Source organism: Rattus norvegicus, chromosome 7, assembly GCF_021556685.1.
Source record: "Rattus norvegicus strain SHRSP/BbbUtx chromosome 7, alternate assembly SHRSP_T2T, whole genome shotgun sequence".
Lineage (NCBI taxonomy): Eukaryota > Metazoa > Chordata > Mammalia > Rodentia > Muridae > Rattus > Rattus norvegicus.
The window spans coordinates 118430087-118456732 of record NC_141540.1 but is presented as its reverse complement, the minus strand read 5'-3'; the positions used below and the strand labels follow the sequence as shown (position 1 = coordinate 118456732).

The 26646-nt window shown below is 43.4% G+C and overlaps 1 protein-coding gene across 52 annotated transcripts in view; it reads left to right on the top strand.

Annotated features, from left to right (window-relative positions):
* Rbfox2 (RNA binding fox-1 homolog 2) overlaps positions 1-26646 on the top strand; it is a 243580-nt gene that overhangs the window by 171874 nt on the left and 45060 nt on the right. For all 52 annotated transcript variants that reach the window (XR_015624243.1, XR_015624242.1, XR_015624241.1 and 49 more), the window contains 1 exon segment: positions 15182-15406. Coding sequence is in view for 49 of the 52 variants with exons in the window: in XM_087558172.1 (XP_087414298.1) it covers positions 15182-15406 (225 nt within the window). In the remaining 3 variants the exon portion in view is untranslated.

Genomic DNA, 26646 nt, shown 5'->3' with positions numbered 1-26646 from the left:
CACCCTCTTCTTCTTCCTCCTTCTCTTCCTCCTCTTCTCCCTTCTCCTCTTCTCCCTCCTCCTCCTCTTCCTTCACCCTCCTCTTCCTCCACCCTCCTCCTCTTCCTCCTCTTCTCCCTCCTCCTCCCTCCTTTTCTCCCTTCTCCTTTTTCCTCTCCTTTCAAGGCACCTGAGTTAAGTTTTCATTGCTTTTTCTTTTTTAAAAAAAAAGAAGTCACTGAAGGAACTACTGCTTATTCCCTCTGTTGTCCTCACTTGTTTTACATTATTTTCTGTTCTGTTTTATAGCATGCCACCACCTTACTGGCAAGAACCTATTTGCTACTTAGCCTCTGAGCCTTGCCTCAACTCCTGAATGGGCAATTGAGACCACTGATTGGTTAATAGTGTCATGTGTGTGCATACACCTATCTATGAGCACTTGCACACCATGACACGTGGGTGGAAGTGGGAGGAGCACTTGAAGAGTTGGTTGTCTCCTTCCACAGTGGAGTTGTGCTCATCAGACTCAGGTCAGCAGGCTTGGTGGCCAGCACCTTTACCTGCTAAGCCATCTTGATGGCTTTTCTTGCAAGGCATTGTAAACAGACAATCTGATACTTAAGGAAAGGAGATTAGATTTTGAAAGAGCCTTAACTTGAGCCATAAACTTCCTGGTACGTTTAGTAGTAATCACTCTCAGTGGTTCAGCTGTTTGTTTAGCTTTGTCACTGAAGCACTGAAGAAGCCATGGACAGCACTTGATGATTGTCTGTGTTCAATAATACTTGGTGAACAGTAAGATTGGAATTCTATGTCATTTTCATGTTGCAAAATGTTATTCCTTTGTACTATTTATAAAGATAAAAGTTTGCTTGTTATCTTAGTTATTTTTCTAATGCTGTGCTAAAACACCATAACCAAGGCAACTTATAAAGTCAGACTCTACGTCCGTCATGGCAGAGAGCTTGGCAGCATGCAGGCAGATAGACAAGCATGGGGAAATAATGCCTGAAGGCCCCCATCTTGAGAGACAACCTGAGGCAGCAAGGACAAACTGGGAATGTCCTAGGCTTTTGAAAACTCATAGCCCACCCTTAGTGACACACCTCTTCCAGTAAGGTCACACCTCCAAACAGTTCGGGGACTAAGGACTGGAATTTGGGAGCCTTGGAGGTTGTTCTCACTCAAAGCACCACACTTGTTCTGCTGTACAACTAGGTGGGTCAGGCATTGGACCACAGCCATAGCTTGATGACCTCTGAGAAGTACGAATCCTTGCTATATTCTTAGCATTGGTTGGGTTTCCCTGCGTCAATTGATCATAGTGACATAGTTCTAAGCAGTTTGGCAGTCCTCTTTGACTCTCTCTTTAAACAAAAGCCTTTAAAGTCTACCAACATGAATGCCCAAGTATGAGCTGAACAAGGGAGGACACCAGTGGACATGTCAAAGTGGACAGAGAGAAACTCACAAGACCTCAACCCTACACAAAGAGGAAAGCTGGAAGCAGGAAAGGAGGTCTTTCCAGTGCCAACTGGTCAGCCCTAAAAACATACATACAAGCAACAGTATACAGACTAAGTAGGTTACATCTAAGAATGTATATACATATGTATTCAATACAATTTGTGACAAAAGGGGCCATGAATTTAAAGGGGAATGGATATATGAGAAGGGTTGGAGTGAGGAAAGGGAAGGGAGGGGTGTAATTGTATTGTGATCTCTCTTATCATTAAAACCATAATCCTTAACAGAAAAGAAACCCTTGACCTTTAACCCCCACATGAATATTTTTCTTCCACCTAGAATCAGCATTTTTATTACTTTTCATATATCATTATTTTAACCCACAATGTTTCTTTCCTTTCAGTTTTACTTTGGTCATTCAAGAATGACTGTAAAGCTCCCCTGGTTTAGAAAACTTGGCTAACACAGGCGTGCCATATCCCTCCCCCTAGCAGGCCACTCTGCTGACATGCCAGACTCTTTCAGGATGAGAGAGAGAGAGAGAGAGAGAGAGAGAGAGAGAGAGAGAGAGAGAGAGAGAGAGAGAGAGAGAGAGAGAGATGCTGTGTGTGGGGCCATAGAGCTTGTGGAGAGTCTAATAGAAGGCATCGTATATCCCAGGGCAGTGAGACTCAGTGGAGTAGGCCCTTCAGCTCCCAGAAGTCAGCAAGGAGGGAAGAAGGGAAAGGCATGAAAGAAACCTGAGGGGTGACAGCCCAGGGTAAGGGTACGAATGTGACAGGCTACGTAGTCAGCCCCTTCCACCATTCAAAGTGCCTTAGAGTTAGAGCCTTTGTCTAGGACTTTACAAAGCTGCCAAGGTATGTTTCCGATCATCTCTCATTATTTTCAGAGCTCACTGTTCTTGGGGGCGGGGTGTTTGTGCCTTCCACCCTTATGTTTACTTTTACAGTTCTCCCTATGGTGTCGTGCGCACTGATCTCTCTGTGCAGAGCCTGGCGTTAGTGGAGTCAGTTTCCACATTTAGAATCATGACGTGGATCTTTTTCTGTGCCTCTCATTTCACTTTACCATGCTGTGTTTTCTCTTTACATCTTAAACATAGGGATATAGATGCCTTCACTCTCTTTGCTACTAACCCCGGATGTGTTTTGATTCTAGGTCTGGTCTCAGTATGACATGCTTGTGTTTTCCTGTTTCTTTGCATGCCTGTGAACTTTTTAAAAGTTAGATTTTGGACATGGTAAATTTACCTTGTGGGTGTTGTTTTTAATTTTATAAATGCTCAAACTTTATTTTTGAGTTTCACATAGCTCCATTTCTATGTTAGCAAGTAACACAGTCCTCTTGGTCTTGTTTTAAAGTGTTGTTAGACATGGCCAGAACTATGTTTAGTCTCTGGCAGATTGTCCCTGCTGCAGAGCAGAACAGGGAATTTCTAACTGATGCATCAGGTTTTCTGTTCTGTCCATGAACAGGTCCTCTTCTGGCACCTCAGTTCCCTAGCCCTGTTCTCTGGGTTTCTTTCAGGTCTCTTTTCCTAGCCCCTTATTCCACCCATGCAGTGACAGCCAATGGTTAGGACATGTGGTCTTTGAGTCTGGACAGCATTAACTTCCCCAGGACACCCACAGTGACCTCTAATAGACCTGACTCCCCAAGGCTCCTCTTGTTCTGTTCTTACTTCCTGGCAGCAAGCAAGGCAGCTGAACAGCCAGCCCACCTTCCTGCTCTCCCAGCTGATGGATCATGGCCTTTTCTTGCCTACTATATAGTCCTTTGAGTGTTCTTATTTTTTTTTTTATATCTGAATCTATTTAGGTATTGGAGTAACAAGACTACAAACAAAAGAGTATTTTGAAATAAAAATAGTGTCTCATTTAATGTATTCTTAGCTGATGCATGGAAATCAGTTGAACAACAATTTCAAGGAGCCTTGAGAGAGAATTCCTAAGACGCAAGCACAGCAGTTATCCAGGGGTGTTTATTGCTCTAACTTCATCTTTAGTAAAGAAGACTTGGGTTCCCCTTTCCTAGATTCCTATTAATGTCAGTGTCCCCTATTATGGGGAAGAGAACACAGGATTTTTAAGCTTCTAGCTCAGTGACTGGCTTGTGTTTTGGACTGTGTGGTCTTAAATCACAGTGATAGTGACTAATTTCTCAACTGCCTGTTTTGTTTTGTTTTTTGATGTTATTGTTTTGTGTACACCTGATCTTGGTGCTTACATGTACATTGATGGGCAGGATCCCTTTTTCCATTTTACAGATGAAGGTCTTGAGGCATTGAGGGATTGCATGACTTATCCAAGTTCCCAGAGTCTAGGTTTAAACCTAGATTTATCCCTCCAATGTCTTGCTACCCTCCTCCTTTCACCATGGTGCCCTCCATTATGTCAAGAGTCCATTATGTCAAGTATAACATTTGGAATGTAGATCATGGGCTGGGCTGTGACTCAGTCAGTAGAGTGCTTGCTTAGTGTGTATGACATCCTGAATTTGGTCCCCAGTGTACATAAAATATGGTATACATACCTGTAATCTTAGCACGGGAAATGGAGGCAGGAGAGTCAGTAACTCAGTGTCATCCCTGGTGTATATGGAGAACTGGAGACTAGCTTAGGCTATGTGAGACCTTTCTCAAAACAATAATCTAGGCTCTGATATTTAGCTTACTTAGCAGGAGTTTTTTCTTGCCTTACTAAATGTCTTTAAACCATTTTATCCAATACTTTGAGAAATGTGTTACTTTTTTGAAAGCCTTAAGTTCTTCTGTGATAAATGGAGATGTTATTGGTTTAACTATTTCTTGACATTTTGTATCAGCACAGTGGTTTAAGAGTCTGAGGGTGTAGTAATTCATGTGGAGAGCACTGTACAATGTGCTAGAAAGACTAAAAATGCTCAACCACCTAACTGCCTCCAAAGAGTTGGTTCCATTCCACCCCTGTGAGATGTTTGTGTAAAACCTATGCATGCCCTGGTTATACCTGGGTTATAATCCCTGAAGCAGCATAAGTGCTGTGAACGGTTGCTGTCCTTGAGTCTTTGGGGAATAATGATAAGGGAAAGTCTCTGCATCTTTAGCTGGCTCATCTTTTTCTACATATTGGGAATAGATGTGCCTGCAGGTGTGGCGGACTGACTTGATTGGCTCTCTGCAATAGCTTGTAGCTATTTGAGCTGGGGAACAAATAAACTGTTTAATAATATTTTGCTGACTCTCTTACAGAAGAAAATGCTTACGTTTACATGATAATATACCAAACACATTTCTTCGTTTTCTAGAAACTTGATTTTTTTTCTCTCTCTCTCCGAGTAAGACCCCTTATCTCAGAACTACAGACTGTTAAATCCCAAGTGAAGTTCATTTAAAAATCAGAGTACATTCCAGAGAAGCTGTGGGTTGCTCAGGCACATGTTAAAGGCAGAACTGAAGCCAGAACTTTTGTTCCCTTGTTTGTGTCCCGCTGCCTAACACATGGCTGACCTGTAGTGGTCCAAGTTTCAGGGAGGCATTCTTGCTCCTTTCTTCTGAAAGAGAGAAGCAAGTAAGTTAACTGTGTGTGTTATGCTTGTGTATGTGTGTGACTGTTCTATCTGCACGCATGAGTATTGTGTGTACAGTGCCTGGTGAAACTCTAGAACTAGAGTCACAGATGGTTACAAAGCACTGTGAGTGCTGGGACTGAACCACAGTCCTCTGGAAAGGGCACTAAAACTCTAAACCACTGAGCCACCTCTCCTCCAGCCCTGCCAGTCATTCTATGCTAAAAAATAATTTATATACATAGGGTGATTCAAGCCCAGAGCCTTGCACTTTGCTGGGCCAGTATTCCACCCCAACGACCTACATCTCCAACCTGAATTTTAATTTTTGAGTAATAACTGTATAGTTTTGATATGGATGATGAAATTCAGGTAAGGAGAAGGAACAGTGTCCATACCACTATCACCTTTTAAAATTGAGCATTTAGTTGATTGTCACAGAAAATGTAGAGAAAAATCTGGGTGTGTTTCACATCTTAGATGCATTGAATCCAAGGCTGGTTTCCAGTGTACCTTCTTTCTGATCCACATGTCTTCCTTTCCTTGGACACAGGCTACCCTGATGAGGGGAAGCGGCCTGCTGGTGGTTTCTTCTTGTCTTCTTGTGAACAAGGATTAAATCTTGCAATCACTGGTTTATATTTCCTGGCTGTTCCTGACTGAAGGATCAGAGTCCGTGACATGCCTTATTGATCCATTTGTTAGATCAATGAGGCAACAGAAATAATTTTCCTCTTTGGTCTCCATTCTTGTCTGGGCCACTATTACATTCATTGAGGAGGAGACTTTCTAATGAGTAAATACTTGATTTTCTCTTGTTTTCTGAGAGTGGTTAAACACTTGCCAACCTTCTATGTCTGTCAGTCTTTAGAATAACTGCTGGTGCATTTTTTGGGGCATTAGGACTGCAAAGCATAGCATGCACTGGACTCTGCTCCTCTGAGGTGCTTTGCTTCCCACACACTCACTGTGTCTGATTTCATCTTTAGAATGTATATTTACGTTAAGGGTATGTATGTGTTCACAGCACATGAGTGTGCATGTTTGTGTGGAGGACAGAAGGCAGCCTCACTGCTCACCTCCCGTGTGTGAGGCAATGTCTCTCCTGTTGTTTGCCACTGAGCTGTGCATCTCTCCCAGGCTAGCCCTCACAGGCTTCCAGAGGACCCCCAACCCCATCTACCTCCCGTGTGACTTGTAGAAACACTGAGGTCATAGACACACATCACTGGGTCTGGAGTTTACACAGATTCTGTAAAGTGATCTGAACTCATTTGCACAGCAAGTGCTTTTCCCCACTAGCCATCTCCCTGTCCCATTTGCCTAATTTCTTGAAGCTTAAGTACAAGGGCTGTCTCTGGAATTGTAGCAAACACTATTCTTTTCCTTTGAAACCCCGATTTGTTTTTAGGGAGCCAGTTTTTCTCATTACATAGTCTAGATTTGAAAGCTTGCTTAAAGTTGTCTTGAATAATGCAAGGCTGGCTACTGGGTTAGGATGCTTTCCATTGTCTCCCATCTGATGTAAGACCCACGAGTAATACAGAAGTATGAAAAAGTATCCGTTGGCAGAAGAATGCAGAGAAGTGCAGAACTGATAACAAGGGCTAAACAGAGCTCTAGAAAAATTAACGCAGAGGGGGGAAAAAGATAGGTTAAAAAGGAGGAGGCCAAAACCTGGCAGCAGACATGAAGCTGCTTTAGTAAAGACAGGGCATTTACCGTAAAACCAAGGTGGGAAGCAGCCAGAGGCTCTGTGGGCATGGGTGGCTAACTGTTTGGCACTGCCCAGGCCTTTCCAAGCACTTCTCCAACCTACTGTGCCACCCTCTTTCTTTGGCATGAAAGGTAAACAAACGATTGCTTCTCTCCAAAGAACCAGGTCAACATGTTTGGGGGATTTAATTATACTCTTATTTTATTTTATTGTTGATGTTATTGTCTGTTGGTGTTTTTGTTTTGTTTTGAGACTGGGTCTTATTATGTATCCTTGACTGTCCTGAATCTCCTTATGTAGACCAAGCTGGCCTGAAACCCGTAAAGATCTGCTGGCCTCTGCTTCCTGAATGCTGGGACTAAAGGCATGTTCCACCACATCAGCTGTATTTTTTTTAAGATTTATTTATTTATTTATCTGTTTGTTTGTTTGTTTATTAAAGGTACACTGTAGCTATTTAGCCACAACAAAAGAAGGCATCAGATCTCATTACAGATGGTTGTGAGCCACCATGTGGTTGCTGGGAATTGAACTCAGGACCTCTAGGAAGAGCAGTCAGTGCTCTTAACCACTGAGCCATCTCTCCAGCCCTCCAGCTATATTTTTATGTGTGTGGAGAAATGGAATGTTTTGCCTGCATGTATGTCTGTCTACCATTGTACAGTACCCACAAGGACCAGAGAGGGGCATTAGATCCCCTGGAACTAGACTTACAGATGGATGTGAACAGCTATGTATGTGGGTGTTGTGAATCAAACCCAGATCCTTTAGAAGAGCTACAGGTACTCTTACCTGCTAAATGACTTATCCAACTCCTTAATTATTTTTTAAAGTTTTACTATCGTTGTGTATATGTATCCTCCCTCCTTCCCTCCCTCCTCCCCTCCTCCATCAGAGGCTGGCATAGCACTGTTTTGTGGCCCATTTGCCTATTATTTGTTCAGTTTGCATGGAACAAACTCACTTGTCCCTTCCTTCTTCCAGGGCCTCAGGTGTGGGGTGCACTGTACCTTGTTGGGCTGCCTAAGGCTAGGAGCATCCCGAGCATCTGCACCTCCTGTCTAGGACCTCTGCCTCTTAAGAGATGCTAAAAGAGGACCACTTCCCCTGAACCTGAGGGACAGAGCTGCTGCTCACCCCAAGTCTCTGAGCATGCCTGCATGGCCATTTTTAATAAAAACAAAGGGTTGTGGGGGCTGGACATGGTGGCTTACAACCATCAAGGGTTGGAGGGGGTTTGTTTTTGTTTTTGGGGGTTGTTTGTTTGTTTTTGGTTTGTTTGTTTTGTTGCTTTCTGTTTATATATGTGTAATTGTGTCTGATGTTATGCAGGAGCCAGATCCTAGCTCTGGTGTTATAAACAATTGTGAGGGTGAGAGATGGCTCAGCAGTTAAGAGCACTGACTGGGCTTCCAGAGGTCCTGAGTTCAAATCCCAGCACCCACATGGGAATTGAAAAAAATATGGAATGGGATCTGATGCCCTCCCTTCTGGTGTGTCTGATGACAGTGACAGTGTACTACTCACCTACATAAAATAAATGGTTGTGAGCTACTCAGTGTAGATGGTAGCTACCAAACTTGGGTCCTCTGGCAACCAAGAAATGCTTTTAAACCTCTGAGCTATCTATCCAGCCCCCAAAATAAAACTTACAAAGGGAAAAATGATTTGCCAACTACCCCTTTGAAATAGCTGCTATCAGGGGTCTTTCTGAGTTAGAAGCCTTTAGTCTAAGACACTTCTTCCTTTCTGTAGTCGCCTGTTTACCTCTGCCGAGTTTTGTTCTAGTCCATATTCAGTATCACTTCGGATATTTTTCAAAATAGCAAATGTTTATATGCACAAGATTGTAATTCTTATGTCTTAAAAAAAATACCCCTGGAGAGATTGAGAAGGGGAGGGAGGGAGGAAGGGAGAGAGGGAGGGGGGGGGAGGGAGGGAGGCAGGCCGGCCCATGGAGTCTAGAAGAGGACTTCTGGTCCCTAGGATCTGCACATAGGAAGAACTGGAACTAGGCACTTACCTGGTTATGGAGTTCCTGCTCCATGGAAGACCCATAGGCCAGTGGGTCAGCACACAAGTAATGGTAATAGGGTACAATGCTTAGAAAGTTAAATACCGGGGTAGGGATAGGAGAGGAGAAAGAGATCTGTTTTGGGTGAGTAACAGCCCAGAAAAGAGTAAGTATTTGAACCATGCATTAAACACTCTGTGTCAATTAGCCAGATAGGGAGAAGTGGATAGAATAATTGGTACAGAAATTGGAGAGCAACACAGGATGACGTCTTCTCAGGATTTCAAACATGTGGGCACCATGTCTTGGGTAGAGTGTTTGAAATGGGTCTACTTGCTCCTGCCTTTGCTGAAAGAACCACATATACCACCTCTCTGCTTGGACTCTCTCAGACCTCAGAAACCAGAATGCTGGCTGACTGGCTGCAGCTTTCCCAGCTCCTCCCACCTGTCAGTCTCTTCCCACCACCACCTTCCTCACTTCATCACCTGTCACTGTGCCTTGCCTATCTATTCCAGGCTGGTCACATGCCTCTGGCTCTCATTCTGGACCTCTATACTGTGTTTCCTTTGTCTGCAGTATTCTTCCATCCAAACAGACATCTTGCTGCCTTGATTTCCAAAGAGACCTACCTGACCAGATGTCACTTTCTGTGGCCTCCTGCAGATGGTAGAAGCCCCCCTGTCACCTGCCTTCCGGCAGTCCACCTGGTCTTTGCTTTGCTTGTTTTCAGTTACTTTTCTTTTTCTGTCCCTACTAAAAAGTAAACTCAATGCAAGTGCTGGGTGGCTAATCACTGGTGGTTGTCCACAGTAGAAATCGTGTTCCTCTTATGACAGAGGCTTGGTCAGATGAGCTGAGTGGGCAGAGCAGGGCAAAGCATGACTGAAGTATCATTTTGGTAGCTTGTTAGAAATGAGTCAAGTTGAGGTTTAAATTTTTTTACATTTATTTTCAAATTTTTGAGAGAGAGCGCGGGAGCGCGCGCGCAACGGACGCATACCCATGGAGTCTAGAAGAGGACTTCTGGTCCCTAGGAGCTGAAGTTACAAGCAGTTATAACCTTCCCAGTATGGTAACTGGACATAGGTCCTCTGCAAGTACAGTATGTATTCCTAACCACTAATCCCTTTAGTTCTCTATTTTTGATACAGTCTTATGTAGCCCAGGCTAGCCTCAAACTCTATGTACATTCTCAGCCCTCACACTTTTCATTCTCCCATAGTACCTAACACAATTTCCAGGGCTCTCACTTCCAGTGATTATGTCAGCTCTTGGTACAGTTGATAACTCGCTCCCTCCCAAGCTGACAGGAAAGAGAAGTTGTCTTTTTTTTTTTTTTACAGATGGTACTTCAGAGTAAGGAAGCAATTTAGTAAGCATTCTCTAAAGAAATGCTACTATGTGCCCATCGGTCCCTTATTCAGGGAGGAACTTAGAATGAAGAAGTCTGTAGTTCATTTCTGACCAACTTAGAAACTTTACTTGCAAAATAGTTGGAGAATGTCCAAACCAGAATAGAATTGTGACTGTAGACAAATACATTTTTTTTATAGGACAGGAATAGGGAAGATTTTTTTCCCACCTACTATATAATATTACACACACACACACACACACACACACACACATATATATATATATCTTATAATTTTTTTCCTCATCATGAAGAAATTGGCTACAGGGAGCACCGCCCATAAAACATAGTTCTTTTATAATTCCAAAGACACTCTAGAGGCCCTGCCACAGTGTTTTATTCTGAGCCAGAGTTGTTATTATTCCTAATAATATTCCAGTTTTGACATGAAGGATGTAAAATTAATTATCCATGAAGAAAAATAATAAGTTAAATTGTAGTGGGAATTTTGTTTGAAAAAGTGATAATCATATATAGATTGCATAAACCATCAATCACGCTAAGACTAGACTTGTAAGCCACAGGAAGGGGTAGGGGGAGGCTTCTGTTTCCAAGCAGCAAGTGATACAGAACCAAAGTTGATGGTCTTGTTGCTAATGGAAAGCATGGATGTTTGGGTCTCAGGGCGCTGCTGAACAGGGGAGTGGAAGAATGCTTTAGAGAGTTGGGAGACATTGAAACTGTTACAGAGTTGCTTCTTTTAGTCTAGGAGACATTGAAACTTTGTATTTATTTATTTCTATGAGCATTGTTTTCCCTGCACTTATGTCTGTGTAGGGGTGTCAGATCCCCTGAAACTGGATTAACAGACAGTTGAGTGCTGACATGTGGGTGCTGGGAATTGAACCTGGGTCTTCTGGAAGAACAGCCAGTGCTCTTAATCTCTGAGCCAACTCTCCAGCCCCGAGACATTGAAACTGTTACAGAGTTTGCCACTTTTAATCTAGGAGACTATTGGTTCAGATAGCTTTATTCTGAAATATTTATTTTACTGTTTAAATATTCATTGATGTGTGAGACAGTCAAGTTCATGGGGGAGAAGTTTGTATTGTCATTTCTGTCTGAGCAAGTCAAAAGGTGTGTTGGGGAGGTGATTCAGACCAACTTCTGTCATTTATTTTTTTGTAAGCATGGTAGAAAATGCAGTATGTTGTCTGTTTATCTTTATTGTATTAACTGTTTACAGGTGTGTGAGATTGCTCTGGTGCCTTCAGCAGCACATGGAAGCAACACTCAACCTTAGTTAGGTCCAGTCCTTTGGTTCTCTAAGGCAGTTAGGCCTGCCCTTTGTTGCATTTGCACTTTTGGGAAAAGACAGTGCCTCTTCTCTGTGGGCACTGTTAAGAGGCTGGTCCTCTACTTGCAGGCTGTGCGCTTGTGCAGTTACTATTACCTTCCTTTTACAGCCATCCCTTCTAGAAGCACAACGCTGGCACTTGCTCTCTGAGGAGAGGCTGCTGCTGTCTCCCTCTTTCTCTCCTCTGAAGCAGTGCTTCTGAATAGCAGAAAACCTTTAGCCACCATATCCCACCAATGCTGCCCTTCTGGGAACGATAGCAATCCTAGGTTTTTAAACAGTTCCTGAGTAGGCCATTCAGATATGGACATGCCTGCTATCAGGAAAGAGGTGGAAGTGGGGAGCTGGCTATGTTTCACAGGTTCCTGACGTGTGGTCAGTGGAGACACCGTGTTTAGATATGCCGCCAAAGCTCCTCAAGTTACCTAACATCTATCTTACATCTTTGGGTAGAATTACTCTTCCCTAAGCTTTACCAGAAATACTTCAGGATTAGATACCAGCACTCCCACTGTGTGTATCAGGCTATGGAACTTTGATATTGGCAAGGAAACCATACTTGTAGCCTCTTCCTCTAGATTTTTCAGGCAGTTATAAGAAAATAAATAAAATATGAAGGGCATATTAGGTAATTTGGCTGATTACAGATTTTTAAAAAAAACAGAATATTTTAGATACGGACCAGGTTTGAGGGTAGCACAGTAGATTTGAGCGTGTAGTTGAGACCAGAGTTGATCTGCCGTAAGTCTATGCTTCACTGTTATTTTGTCTCCCGTGTTTTACTCTGCTTGTTCTCTTCATCACTCTTCTATAAACTGCTTTTGAATTATTGTATGTGTATGGGTGTTTTGCCTGTACATGTACCATGGGTGTCTTGTGGCCGTGAAAGGCAAGAAGAGGTTTTGGATCCCCTGGGATTGGATTAACAGACAGGTGTGACCTACCTTGTGGGTGCTGGGAATTGAACTTGGGTCTTCTGGCAGAGCAGCCAGTGATTTTAAGTGCTGAGCTATTTCTTCAGCCTTACAAGCCGCTTTTTAAAATCGAATCTAGATTTTCTTTCTTTATGTATCTGTGTCTGGTGTGCATTATAGGTGTGTGTATGTTATTATGTGGGGGATGCACATCTGTGTGGGTGCACATGTGTGCACATGCATGTGAAGGTCCAAGGGTGATGTCAGTAGTCTTCTTCACTTGCTTTGCCACTGTATCCTTAAAGTGGGGTCACACTCAAGCCTAGAGCTTGCAACCAGGGGCAGTCTAGCTAGTCAGCATGCTCTAGGAATCAGTCTATGCTTTCAGGCCACCAGGACAACGAACTATTATTGTGCTCGGAGTTTCCAAACTTGGCAAAACTCGTACTTGCCAGACAGGTGCAATGGTTGTGGAGCCATCTCCCCAGCCCTGGTAGCAGTTGTTCCATGCTTTCTTCCTTTTAGCTCTAATGGGCCTCTTCATTCAGGTTCCCGGGTGAGAGCCTTCATACATCTTCTCACTGCTCACCTGTGCTTATGTATGTCTTATGTCTGTGGGTGCATACACAGATGTTCTTCTGTATATGTGAATGCTTGTGGAGGTTGTAAGTTGACATACAGTGTCTTCTTCAGTTGCTTTCCACCTTAGTTTTGAGACAGGATCTCTAATGTAACCTGAAACTCATCTTTTGACAAGACTGACTGGCCAGCAATCCCAGGGATCCTCCTATCTCTGCCTATCCAGCCCCAAGCACTTCAGCATCTGAACTGTCTTCCCTGTGTTGGTTTTAGAAAGGCAGGCCAAGTTTGAAAGCCTACCTAAGCAAATGCCAGGGAATAAATATGTAAAATGCTTAAGAGCAAAACTTTTTAGCATCCTAGTTAAACTGGGGGATATTCTTTGAAGCACTTGTTTTATGATTGAGGGCTGTCTGATTGGGGTGCCTTAGGATCTGCAGCCCGCTGTTTAGATTATGTTTGTAAGTTGGAGTCAAGATTACCAAATGGAAAAATTAGAATGAAGTCAAAAAGGAATGGAAAGACAACAAAAAAATACCTTCTCTTTTCTTCATCACATGGACTTCACCCTAGAAAGACTAATAATTTACCTTTCCAGGCGCCTAGCCCAGAGTATAAAGCGTAGGGGCCAGAGATGCGCGACTTGATAAGAAAACTTGCTGATTGGTGCTGCTTAGTCTCTGTCAGCTTGACACAAACTAGAGTTACATGGGAAGAGGGGTCAACTAAGGAATTGCCTGTCAGGCTGACCTGGAAACATGGCTGTAGGCCAGTGTTTTATTAATGATTACAGTGGGAAAACCCAGCCTACTGTGGGCAGTGACACTCTGGGTAGGTGGTCCTGGGTTGTATAAGAAAGCAGGGCAGAGCAAGCCAGTAAGTAATGCTCCTCCATCAATTCCTGCCTCCATCAGGAGCTCACAATACCTACTCCAGCTCCTGAATGTTTGGTGCCGTCTTCTGGCTTCTGCAAGGACATAACAGATGTATACATATACATACATTTTAAAAATAATACAAATATTTTAAAAGCATTTCACATATGTAGAGGTAATCATATCAATTATGATAAGTTGGCTGGAAGCCATTGTATTTCCCTTTCAACTTAAAACTTTGACATGTGGACTGAAAATTGATTTGAACACATTCTTAAATTGTTTTTATTATTATGAATGTTAATGACTTCATATTTCTAATAGAAACAATAATTATAATATATTTGGTAGAGTAAATGCTATAAAACATTGTCCCCAGTCTGTTCTCTTAGCATATAGACAGCTATTTAAGTCTTGCTATTAGCCACATTTCTCTAAGTAAAATGAAATCCTGACACACACATACACACACACACACACACACACACACACACACACACACACACACACACCCAATGGAACCCTCACAGAAGACAGAGTCTGACTGTGGTTGCATCTCTGTGGTGCTTAGACTATGGGTATACACTAAAAGCATTACCTTCTCCTGATCCCCACCACTAGCTGATGTGTTTATTCAGCTAGCTGAGCCAGCTCTGGCAGAAATAGCCCCACAGGATGATTCATGCTGTATACTTGTGTACCAGAGTCTCACTCCCATCAGGGATGGGGTGAAAAATGGAGGTTAGAGTTCAAGAAGAGCAGTGTCAGAGCCAGAGGCAAGTCCTTTGTTTGCTAATCTGAACCTGGAAGCTGTGTCTTTAAACCTTTGTATGTCTCTTCATAGACCCTTTCTGGAGATTTCTGAAAGGTGATCGATCCTTAGGCTCTGCTCATCTATTAGTCTGCCTGAATTTGAATTTTTGTCTGTTGCACGCCTGTCTTCGTATTAATCAATCCTCTAATGGCCTTGGAAGCAGGATGTCCTGCCAACTATGGGTATAGGCAGAACACCAAATGAGATGGAAGAGATGATTAAATATTAAACTCTTGGCTATCAAGGTGGCTCAGCAGGTAAAGGTACTTATCACCAAATCTGAGTTTGATCCCAGGGACTCGTGTTGAAAGAGGATGTGGAATCAAGTTGCCCTCCTACCTCCACACTACTGTACCATAATTCTCACAAGCAAAACACACATAAAATTAAGTTAATCAGTTGATTTTTTTTTTTTAAAGAATGATGATCCCAGCAGTTTTTTTCTGAGTGGGGGACAGTGAGAGAACATGCCAAAAGACCTGTGTTCTTACCTTGAAAGTCATTTTATGATAAAGATTTATTCACTCACTCCTTTCTCTTCTGTTGCTTGCTCTAGGGTAACCAGGAGCCAACAACAACTCCTGACGCAATGGTTCAGCCTTTTACTACCATCCCATTCCCACCACCTCCACAGAACGGAATTCCCACAGAATATGGAGTGCCACACACTCAGGACTATGCCGGCCAGACCAGTGAACATAACCTGACACTCTACGGGAGTTCACAGCCCCATGGAGAACAGAGTAGCAATTCACCCAGCAACCAGAATGGATCTCTCACGGTATGTGAAGTCGGAGACGCAAGGTGAAATGTTCACCTTCTCAGAAGACAGACAGAAAGCCTTGAGTTAGTTTAGCCTTGCTATGCGTTGCCCAGCGTGCATGTGCTGACTGTTCTTTCCTAAGCTGCACAGTGCAGAGTTTGAACTAAGCCTCACCACTGCTGCCTGGAAGCAACCTTCCTGCACCCTCCATTGTATGAATCCGCACCCAGCCTCATCTGCACAGTCTCACAGGCTGCCTCACACAGCCTCCTCCTTGCTCCTTGGCGCTCTAGGCCATTTAAATGACTTGTACTTCCCTCCTGGTTTTCCTACTCAGCAACGGGTGTTGTGATGCTTCCTTCTCCTTTTGTTCAAATTTCAGATGTGGCAGCGTTCTGAGTGCCTTCTCTGCATCCTTACCCCACCAACTCACTCTTTACTTAAGCCAAAGCCAGGTGTCACCGATCCTCACTCTTCATGTCTACCCTCAGTCATGAAGGACGTTAGCAAGCGCAGTTCCACAGTGGTGCAAAGTACAGTAGTGCTCAGTTCTCCCCGGCGGAGGGCAGAGGGCGGAGGGCGGAGGGCGGAGCTCTTCTGCTAGCCGCTTGGGGTTGATTCAGCTGACTAGAGATTAAATCACAGCCTGGCCTCAGAAGAATGAGTTTAGGCAAGTTATTTAATGTTCCTTTGCCTTGAAATAGAAGAAAAGGAAGGTCATAATGCCTACCTCAAAAGCTGTCAAGAACATTCTCATGAACTTGGTGGCACAGGCTTGTATCTTTGCAACCCAGGAGTCTGAGGCAGGTGGGTTGCCATAATTTAAGGTGTACTGGAGCTACAAAGAGAATTCAAAGCCAGCCATGATTCATTAACAAGATCCTGTCTGAAACTTACAAGTATAAAGGGTGCTGGACATGCACACTGCACTCTCAAGCTGCCACTGCCTCTGTTTTCTCAAGCACAGTATTTATATTGATTATTTGGGAATTTCATATAATGACCCTGATTACTCACTTCCCAGTCCTCCCAGTCCACACCCCTGCCACAGAACCCATCGGTGATGGAGAGCTGCCCTTCAGCATCCTTATCACAGCTTCTAAGAATTTTCTTAATTTCCAGTCTAGGCTTCATAGCAGCCACAATGGTGTGGGTGTGTGTGTGTGTGTGTGTGTGTGTGTGTGTGTGTGTGTGTGTGTGTGTGTTTGATCTTTTGTGTTTTCTCGTCTATGCTATGGGTGTTTCTGCCACCTCTTTAATAATCTAGTACAGTTAGAAAAACATCCAAGCTCTGCACTTGGTTTTCTAGTCTCCAGCTGCCCACCTCTGACTTTACCCTTACCACTTGACAAAGGGAAGAAAGTGTCCCAAGCAAACAAGATACACACCTACCTTACCATAGCTGCAGTCGCCGCATGGTCTGTGGGGTGGGGTTCCAAGTGAAATGCACGCTTGTCGGCATCGAGCTGCTGTCCTGTTTAGATGGCACCAGATTAGCACAGGGCACCTTATTCAGACTTCAAGCATCTGGAAAAGACTCACTTCTAGAAACTAAACTTCTCCCTTGTATCATATGCACAGAGCCTGCAAAGGCTTTCACTTAATTTTCAGACAATTAGACACCTCCATGGGAAAAACAAAAACCATATTTACTTGAAAACATGCCATCTTTCCTATGATGGCTACTTCTGTGTAGACACATAATTTTATACCCATAAGTAACGTGCAATAATGGACAGTTGGTTTGAAGGAAGAGTCTGGATCTGAGAGTTAACAAGAGGCTTCTTGTAGCATTTGTTTGGGTGTGGGCTGTACAAGCTGCTCTGTCAGCTGTGTTCGTGCCTTTCAGATGACAGTGAGCTCACAAGCTCACTAGAACAACTGCTTCTACCAAAGGACTAGAAAGCGGAAAAATCTATCCCAGTCTTATTGATATTTTAGCACCCACTCCAGTTGTAGGATAGTCAATGGTCTTTGTTATTGCTGTTTCTTCATTTCTGCTTTTGTTGTTTTGTCTTTTATCCTTTGGGGGACAGTTTCAGTCTTTTGTGTGTCTTTTTGGGAAACTATTTTCTCTGAGTCAATTTTCACAAGTAGAAAATTACTAGAGTTGATTTTCACTAATACAAAATTACTGGGCATATAAATCAGCTTATGAGTACGTGCCTTACATACATGAAGCCATGGGTTTCATTCCTCAGAACTGCATAAATCCGGACATGATGGTGCATATCTATAACCCAAGCCCTCAGAGGTGGAAGGAAGCTCACAAGTTTAAGGTCATTCCTGGGAGCCAAGGGAATTCCAGGCTAGCCTTGTTCATAATACATGATCTCAAAACATAATCATAACAATATATGATTCCTTTTTATTTTTCAGAGATCATAATAACCCCTTATATTTTAAGACAAAGAAGTGAGGTACATCCTAATGGATGGGAATAGTGGCTCTTGTCTCTCCCTCACAGGTGCTGAGACTACAGGAGTGTGCCACTGTCCCCCAGCTCCTTCACACACAGTCATACATGCATACATTTTTTTCCTTGAGACAGGATTTCTCTGTGTAGCCTTAGCTTCCTTGGAACTTGCTATGTAAACCAAACTGGCCCTAAGAACTCACAGAGGTCCACCTGCCTCTGCTTCCTAAATGCATGTACCATTAAAAGCATGTACCATCATGCCTGTCTGTAGACGAAACTTTTGTATGATGTATGGACTTTTCGGTACACTAAGTCAATAAAGATGCCTTTGGCCAATAAGCTGAAGCAGAATTAGAAACTGGACACCCAGGAGAGAGGGATTGAATTTCTGGGATAGAGACAGGTGTAGGGAAGGTTTTCCCCAAACTCTGAAAGGACAGTTGTACGAAACTGAAGACCTGGTAACCCACCATGTGGCATGACTTAGAGTAGAATAATGGGTAATTAAGTTATGAGCAAGCTGGGGGACAGAACCAAGGCTGTTGGCCTAGGCATTTATTCATATTTAAGAAGTCTCAGAGTTGTTATTTCGGGGAATTCATGTGCAGGTGAAAAAGCTCTTAGTTACCTGGCTCTACTCAGTTTTAATGATTTATGTCTTCTCTGATCAGTCTACAAAACAAAGTTTCTATTTGTTTGTGTGTGAGTATGTAGGTGTATGTTCATGTAGAGGCACATATGTACCATACATATGTGTGTACCTGCAGGTGGAGACCAGAAAACATCGGCTGTGGTTCCATGGGAGCCACCTATCTTGTTTGTTCCTTGGCCTGGAACTCACTGTGTAGGCAAGGCTGTCCGACCAACAGGGTTCCCCAGAGCTGAAATTACAGGCAGTTCTGGAGATTGAATTCAGGTCCTCACACTAGCGAGGCAAGCGCCTACCTATCTGAGCTGTCTCCCAATCCTAAAGCTTACTGTCTCATTCTGACCTTCACCGTCTTCCTCCTTCCTGTTTGGTGTGTGACTCCTCCTTTGCATTGTATTTTATATGTTGGGTGTCTGCCTGCACGTCTATACACCACATGTGTGCTGTGCCCTAGTAGGCCAGACAGGCATCAGATGCCCTAGGACTGGAGTTACGGGTGGTGGTAAGCTGCCATGTGAGCGCTGGGAATCTAACCCAGGTCCTCTGTAAGAGCAGATAGTGCTCCACACTGAGCTATCTCTCCAGCCCATTTTTAGTTTTTCAAGTTGGAAGCTAATACAGTTGATTTTTCAGGGTTTCTTCATTCTGTATTTAAACTATAACTTTCCCTGTAAAAGTTCTTTTAAGTGGAAACCAAAAAGGAGGTAGACTGTTCTATTTTTCCATTTCAAGACATTATTAAGATTTCATTGAGAGCACTTGCCTAGCAAGCACAAGGCCCTGGGTTCGGTCCCCAGCTCCGGAAGAAAAAAAAAAAGAAAGAAACAGAAACCATTGGAAGTTCTGTCCTAGTTCCAAGCCCAAATTTCATTTAATGACTTTTTTGGGTTGGGGATTTAGCTCAGTGGTAGAGTGCTTGCCTAGCAAACGCAAGGCCCTGGGTTCGGTCCCCAGCTCCGAAAAAAAGAAAAAGGAAAAAAAAAAAAAAAAAGACTTCATTGATCATGGACTGGGTGATGGTGGTGCACACTTTTAATCCCAGCACCTGAGAAGCAGAGGCAAGTTCCTGATACATGTGCATGTGCCGGGGAAGAGAGGGGAGGAACTAAGGGACAGTGGACTCCATCTTGTTTCTGTGTCTAGTGAATTTATTTATATTACTTCTCAATTCTGGAATTGCTTCTATCATGATACGTGTGTGTGTGTGTGTGTGTGTGTGTGTGTGTGTGTGTGTGTGTGTGTGTGTGTGTGTACGTACGTGCGCGCTTGCTTGTGATATTTTCCTTTAATTCCTTAGTTATATTTGTATATGCTACAGTGGCATCATGCTCAATCCAGCATCTGGGCCTGGGTCCACTTCTGCTTACTGCTAATGTTTTGAATCTGGGTCATACTTTGCAGTTTCCTACTTTCTATAAGTAGTAATTCTGTCTCTCTCTCTTTTTTTTTTTCCTGAGAGTATGTAGTTTGTCCACAGTAGAACCACATTGCAAGGACACTGATGCTTCTGCCTGGTACTATTCCCCCCCTCTCCCTCTCCTCCTCCCCCTCCCCCTCCCTCACCCCCTCTGTCTCCCCCTCCCCCTCCCTCTCTCCCTCCCTCTCCCCTTCCCTCTCTCTCTCCACCCCTCCCCTGCTAGAAGGCAGAAGCATCTCCTTCTGGAGTACACACAAAGTTGAGCCATTCTCAAGTCTGCCCTGGGTTCCTTCCATTGTTTCTATCTTCTCATCCCTTCCCCCTCTGACCTGTTATTTTGCAGCCTCCCAGGAAAAGGAGGGTTTTTAACCTTTCTGTGGTCTCCCCACCCCACCCCCACCCTGGGATCTCCCTTTTAGCTGTCTGACTGACTCATTCCTCACCCCAGTCAGCACAGCCACAGCTCCCACTGTATCCTCTTAGGTCCTTGCTGATTTGCCACCTGTTGCTGCCTGCCAGTGTCTGAGTTCTCGCCTCCTCCTCCTCCTTCCACGTTTGCAGGACATGGGGATGCATTGCTTAGGGGTTAAGTAGAGCAGTAAAACTTAGATCTAACATTTATTCTACTAAACTTTTACCATCTGCTTATGTGTCTCATAAAACAGTCTAGCAGTTCATATGGCCAATTAAATCCAAGAGGCAGATAGGAAGCAAATTAATTAATCATAGCCTAAGTTTGCATAGCACCTTTCAGTTTAAAATGCTTCTTCAAATTGTTTGACTATGGCTTGTAAAATAGCCCAAGTGGGGAATTCTGTGCCTTCACCACTCGGATCCAGTGAAAATAGATTGTATGCATATTTATTAATCTTTGCAAACTGCAAGCATCTTGTCACTCGGCCTGTATAGGTATCGTTATTACCAGAAAACCTTTTTGGCATTCTGAAGCCTCTAAAGAAAAGTTTTATTGTGTTCATCTCTGCATCCCATAATATCTCAAAGAGTGCAACACTCTGTGCTGCTTGGAGAAAAGATGCAACAAGATACAAATGTGCTCAGGAGGGAGAAGCTGGGCTTCCCCATAAAGATTCTAGTTGATCTGGGTCTTGCATTTATGTCAGCAGTAGAAATTCAAGTCTGAGTAGCTGTTGGTACTAAGGATTAAGAAAATCAGTTCTTGGTTCAAGGTTGGAGAGAAAAAAATCAAAATGTCTAGACTAAAGAATGGATTCCCATTTGGTCAAAGTTTGGGGGGTGGGTGATGAAGGCCTGTAGGAGAAAAATCACAAGCACAAGGAGCACATGTTGGTAAGGGCTTTTGAACACTGTGATGAGAATGCGGGACGTGGTTGGAGGTTTTAAGGAAGGGTATGGAATGAGTAGAACGTGATCTTGCAGCCTAGGCAGCAAGAATGCAGGCAGTGAAGTGAGAGTGGCCACAGCTACAGTGAGTCATGTGTGGTTTGTACTAGGGGTCATGATGGCTATATAGAGGAAGTAACTTCAAGAGTCCAGAATTGGACAAGTAACGTAAGTAGGCAGGTAGTTAGCCATGAGTTGGTTGAAGAGTGTCTTGAGTAAATTGTGTTAGCTCTGGGTTTCACTTTCCTTCTCTGTGAAATGAAGCAGATGCAGTCACCTGACCTGGAGTATAGTGAACGTAAACTAGAATGCATGAGCACCTCAGGTCTTCTCATCATGGCTGGGCCACAGATTAACCTGGAACTTTGATGACAGCTAGGCAAGTGCTTGCCTCTGAGTTACATCCCCAGCCTCCTGAACCCTAGGATTGAGGTGTGCACTACGCATGGCTGGTGTTGGAGCTGCTTATGGCTATGAGCTGCACTGTTACAGGTACAGCTCTTGCTTGGGTTGGGTTGGATAGTCCTGTCTTGTTGGAAAGAAAGGACTTCTCATTCAAAGACAAGAACTGGGCACTGAGTTCTAGAGGTTTTCTTTTTTAAATGAATTTTAGAAATTAATCTTAACATCAGGCTAGAAATTTGGTCTGCCTTTAAGATGACAGCGTGTTCTGATGGTCATCTGGCCTCTTGTTGTGCACTGGCAAAGCACCAGCAGTTAGGGGCTGTCCCCTGGCCTGCAGAGAAGACGTGAGTCCAGTTCCTGTGTGTGCCGATATGTCTCTAAAGGACAGCAAGCTTAAGTAGCCAAAGCATTTGAAGTAGTTGGGTTTTAAAATTCTATCTAATGGATTACATTTTTCTCAAAAGCCTAATGCCTACCCCTTTTAAAAACAAAACAAAAGACTTTTAATGGGAGAGACCTTAGTTGTAAAATTAGCTTCTGTGACTGCTTCGTAGTAAGGTTTTAGAAATACAGGATCGGGGTTGGAGAGGTGGCTCAGCAGCTAAGAGCACTCACTGCTCTCGCAGGGGACCCAGGTTCAATTCCTAGTACATGTTTGGTGGTTTGCAACCACCCATAACTTCAGTTCCAGAGGATCCATCTCATCTGACCTCTGTAGACACCAGGCACATATAGAGTGGACATGGACATATGCAGACAAAATAAAAATCTAAAACAAAAGAATTTAAAGTTGTTTTTAAGAGTCAGGTCTTGTATCCCTATACCTGACAAACAAACAAAGGAAAGCCTGCAGTGGGTCAGAGGAGAATACAGGGTGGGGCATTTGTTTGTGGCAGTGCTTTTCCTTGTGTGGTCACAGATCACTGACAGTTCCCAAGACTTTCCTAAAGGGACCTCTGGGTTAAACAGTTTCCATGATTTTACAATGGAACACCTGCCATTTTCACTACATTTTTTGGCTTTTGCCATCAGTCAAAACGCAATAGTAAGTCAAATTGCCAGTGCCTTAGCAGGAATCCAACAGTGACAGTGAACGTGCTGGTGGCAGTAGCTGTGCTCTGCTTGTCACAGATGCACAGAACAAAAGGAACAAACTCAAGAAGGTCCTTGGGGAAACAGAGAGAGCCTCAGTTCCCACCACCGAGTAACTGCTCTTTTCATATTCCCTATAGGAAAATGAAAGGTGTTCATATTGTCTGTTTTCTATTCAAAATGCTGCAAGCGAGAGCATTGTGACTGTGCTGCAGGCTGAACTCAGGCTGTCTTTCCATACAGGAACCACTGGTGGGCAAACTAATGCTCTTATTTGAATATGTGGCAGATATTTTCCTGAGAATGAGTAGACTCTCATTAAGGAGGAAATTCATCAAGATGCTATTAGCATCATTCAAACTTCCCTACAAATATCAGAAAATTTTGTATCCCCTGTGAGCTTGGTATACTCAGAAACAGTATGGCAATAGTCAGTGATGGGCCAGATGTAGGACTGTGGTCCTTTAAGATTATCTAAGGGCTGGGTGTGTCAGAGGCATGCGGGTCTCTGTGTCTGAAGCAAGCCTGGTCTACATAGCAAGTTCCAGACCAGCCAGGGTTATATAGTGAGACCCTATCTTTAAAAGAAAAGAGTATTATAATGGAGCCAGAAAATGTCTATTACCCAGCGACATAGGTGCTATAGAGTCCTGCTGAAAGACGCTGTGTATTTGGACTGATCTTGGCGTGAACACAACCCTCTGTGTTTCTGTGCTGTCTTCTTCCAAGATCCACTGCTCACTCGGTCCCAATTTTGTGTCTAATTTGTGCTGCTCATAAACCAGTGAATGTAGAGACATCCATTACAGCATGGTCAGATGAAAAGCAACTCCTCCTCAGCCAGGGGGCAGCAACTATCAGTAGCTCCTTAAATGCAGCTCTGGGCTCTTGAGCCCCTCCCTGCTCCGTACTAGACTGTTAACTGCTTGGTCTTGTGTGTGTCTTATACAGGGAACCACAGAAGGTCTGAGTTGATGTCGTGCCATGCCAGCCTGTGTTGTAGTTTGCAGAACAGACATCTAAGTAAGACTCTCGTAACCCACGTAACCACCTGAAGAAGACTGTTATCTTAGAAGATGACATTTTCATGTGTCTTAATTGCCCCTGGAGACATTAATAGTAGGACAAGATATGGGGATATTTCAGTACCTGATTCTGTGTTGGCCATGCAATGATGTGTGTTATGTGTATAAGTGTTTGCCTGCATGTATGTACCATATATGTGCTTAATGCCCATGAAGGCCAGAAGTGGGTGTCAGATACCCCGGAACTAGAGTTGGAGACAATTGTGAGCCACCATGTAGGTGCTGAGAATTGAACCCAGGTTCTCTGGAAAAACAGCCAGTACTCTTACCACTAAGCCAGTTCTCTAGTCTTGTGTCTTAGGTTTTAATAAATAAGCTTGAAATATAATAAAAAGCTAAAATTTTTAAGTAAAGCAGTGAATAAGGATTGTCTTAGTCAGGGTTTATTGCTGTGAACAGACACCATGACCAAGGCAAGTCTTATAAGGACAGCATTTAATTGGGGCTGGCTTACAGGTTCAGAGGTTCAGTTCATTATCATCAAGGCAGGAGCATGATAGCATCCAGGCAAGCATAGTGCAGGCAGAGCTGAGAGTTCTACATCTTCATTTGAAGGCTGCTATTGGGATATTGACTTCCAGGCAGCTAGGATGAGGGTCTTAAGCCTATGCCTATACCCACAGTGACACATCTACTCTAACAAGGCCATACCTCCAAATAATGCCACTCCCTGGGCCAAGCATATTCAAACCATGACAAGGATATTATCCTAATTTATTTTCTGTAGTAAAACACCTACCAAAAGCAACTTGGGGAAGAGGGTATATTTCAACTTACAGTTCCAGGTTATGTTTATCAGTGTGAGGAAGCCCAAGCAGGAATTTTAAATAGCCAGCCCACATTGTTATATTCACAGTCAAGAACTGAGAGAAATGAATGTATGCATGCTTGCTTGTGCTCAGCACTTTCTTCACTCTTCTACAATTCAGGACCCTGGCAGGAAGTGATGTCACCCATACCTAGCTGGCTGGGTCTTCCCATGTCAATTAACTTAAGACAACACCCCCTTCCCAGGTGACTCTAGGTTGTATCAAATTGACAACATTAACCATTGTAGATAAAAAGAAAATGTTCAGTATGGCTGTACAGTGTTTGTTTTTAAACTTTAGTGTTATTCCAAGAGTTGTTAAAATATACCTAGCCACGGTGACATGTTTTTATTCCAGTTATTGAAAATGGAGGCAACAGGGTCAGAAGCTCCCAGCCAGCTTCTGCTATCAAGTTCTCAACCTGTGGGTCACTACCCCTTCAGGGGTCCAGTGACCAACCCTTTCACAGGGGTTACATAAGACCATCTACATATCATATTTGCATTTTGGTCCATAACAGTAGCAAAATTACAGTAATGAAACAGCAATGAAAATAATTTCATGGTTGGGGTCACCACAACATGAGGAACTATATTAAAGGGTCGCAGCATTAGGAAGGTTGAACCACTGCTCTAAAGCCTAAGTATGCAGTGGGCTGTTGTAGCTTTGATGTAGCTTTGATGTTTGCATAGCAATGAAATTGCCCCACACTCTGTATGCCTATCATTAGGGATCTCTGACTGTACTTTGAAGAGTTTCCCAATGGGATCAGTACTGATATTAGCAAATAGGGTGATTGTGGGTGATATAGTGAAATATCCAGTGGGAACTTACGCCTTTAGTCCTGGCACTCAGGAGGCAGGGAGGGTGGAGCTCTGCGAGTTTGAGGCCAGCTCTACAGAGCTAGTTCCAGTACAGTCAGGGATACACAGAGAAACCATGTCTTGCAAAACATAGATAGATAGATAGATAGATAGATAGATAGATAGATAGATAGATAGATAGATAGATAGATACTGCCTAATTAGCAAACCCAACAATTTTCACCATTTACAAACATTAAATGTTACAAAATCATGCATGAGTGAAAGATGCACACAAATTACTGTCCAGTCAACAGTAGCTTAAGAAATAGCATGAGAAGTTTATTGGCTTGATTTGACATTGCCATTAGCCTTCCAGAGACTGCTGCTGAGGATGTAAGCTCAGCCGTCGAATGTTTGCCGCTTTAGTGTGTGTGAGTGAGGCCCGGAGTACATCACCAGCAAAAACCACAGCTTGTCAAGTGTGGGTACTTTATCCAAGATGATAACCCACAGTTTTCCAAGAGGACTATTAAACCCCTGACTCCCTTTCTCAGCAGTCTGTGGGTCAGAACAATGTATCAAGTAGAACAAATGCTCATGTTGTGAAGATCACTGATATTTAACTAATATTGCTTTGGAAAATAGTTGCTTTGGCATAAAAATGTTATGCTAACAGTAGACTTGTGACTTCAATGTAAATTTCTGTTTTAAAATATTTCTCATAATGAAAAATACTCATGGGTATAAATCCACAGGCTATACTTTGAAAGGGGCCAGGCTAGAGAGTAGAAGTAAGAATGTACATGAATCCTTTCTATTGATGCTAAAGCTTGGCACATGCTTAGAGTTACAGCATGCTGTTCTGAGTGCAGTGTATTTGGTGTGGACAAGGCTCTTCGGAAACAGCCATGCTCAGTGTGAGCTTGCTAGAGACTCAGCTGGAGTAGGCCTGGATGTAAGGCCCAGTATCATGTGTCAGTGTAAATTTGGAGTTTGATTTTCGGATGGATAAAGGCGTTGCACTGAGTGGTTGGTGAGTTAAAGGAAAACACTGAGGAAATGGCTGCATAGCCATATACATTAGCCAAGTCTCCTGGGCCAGGTCTCTGCACACACTTCTAGCTGACAGGAGCCCAGACCTCTTACTGTCTGCCCTCCATCCTCATAGGTTCTTGGCTCTGCTGTGTACCATTTCTCTGGAATCAAAGCCACTT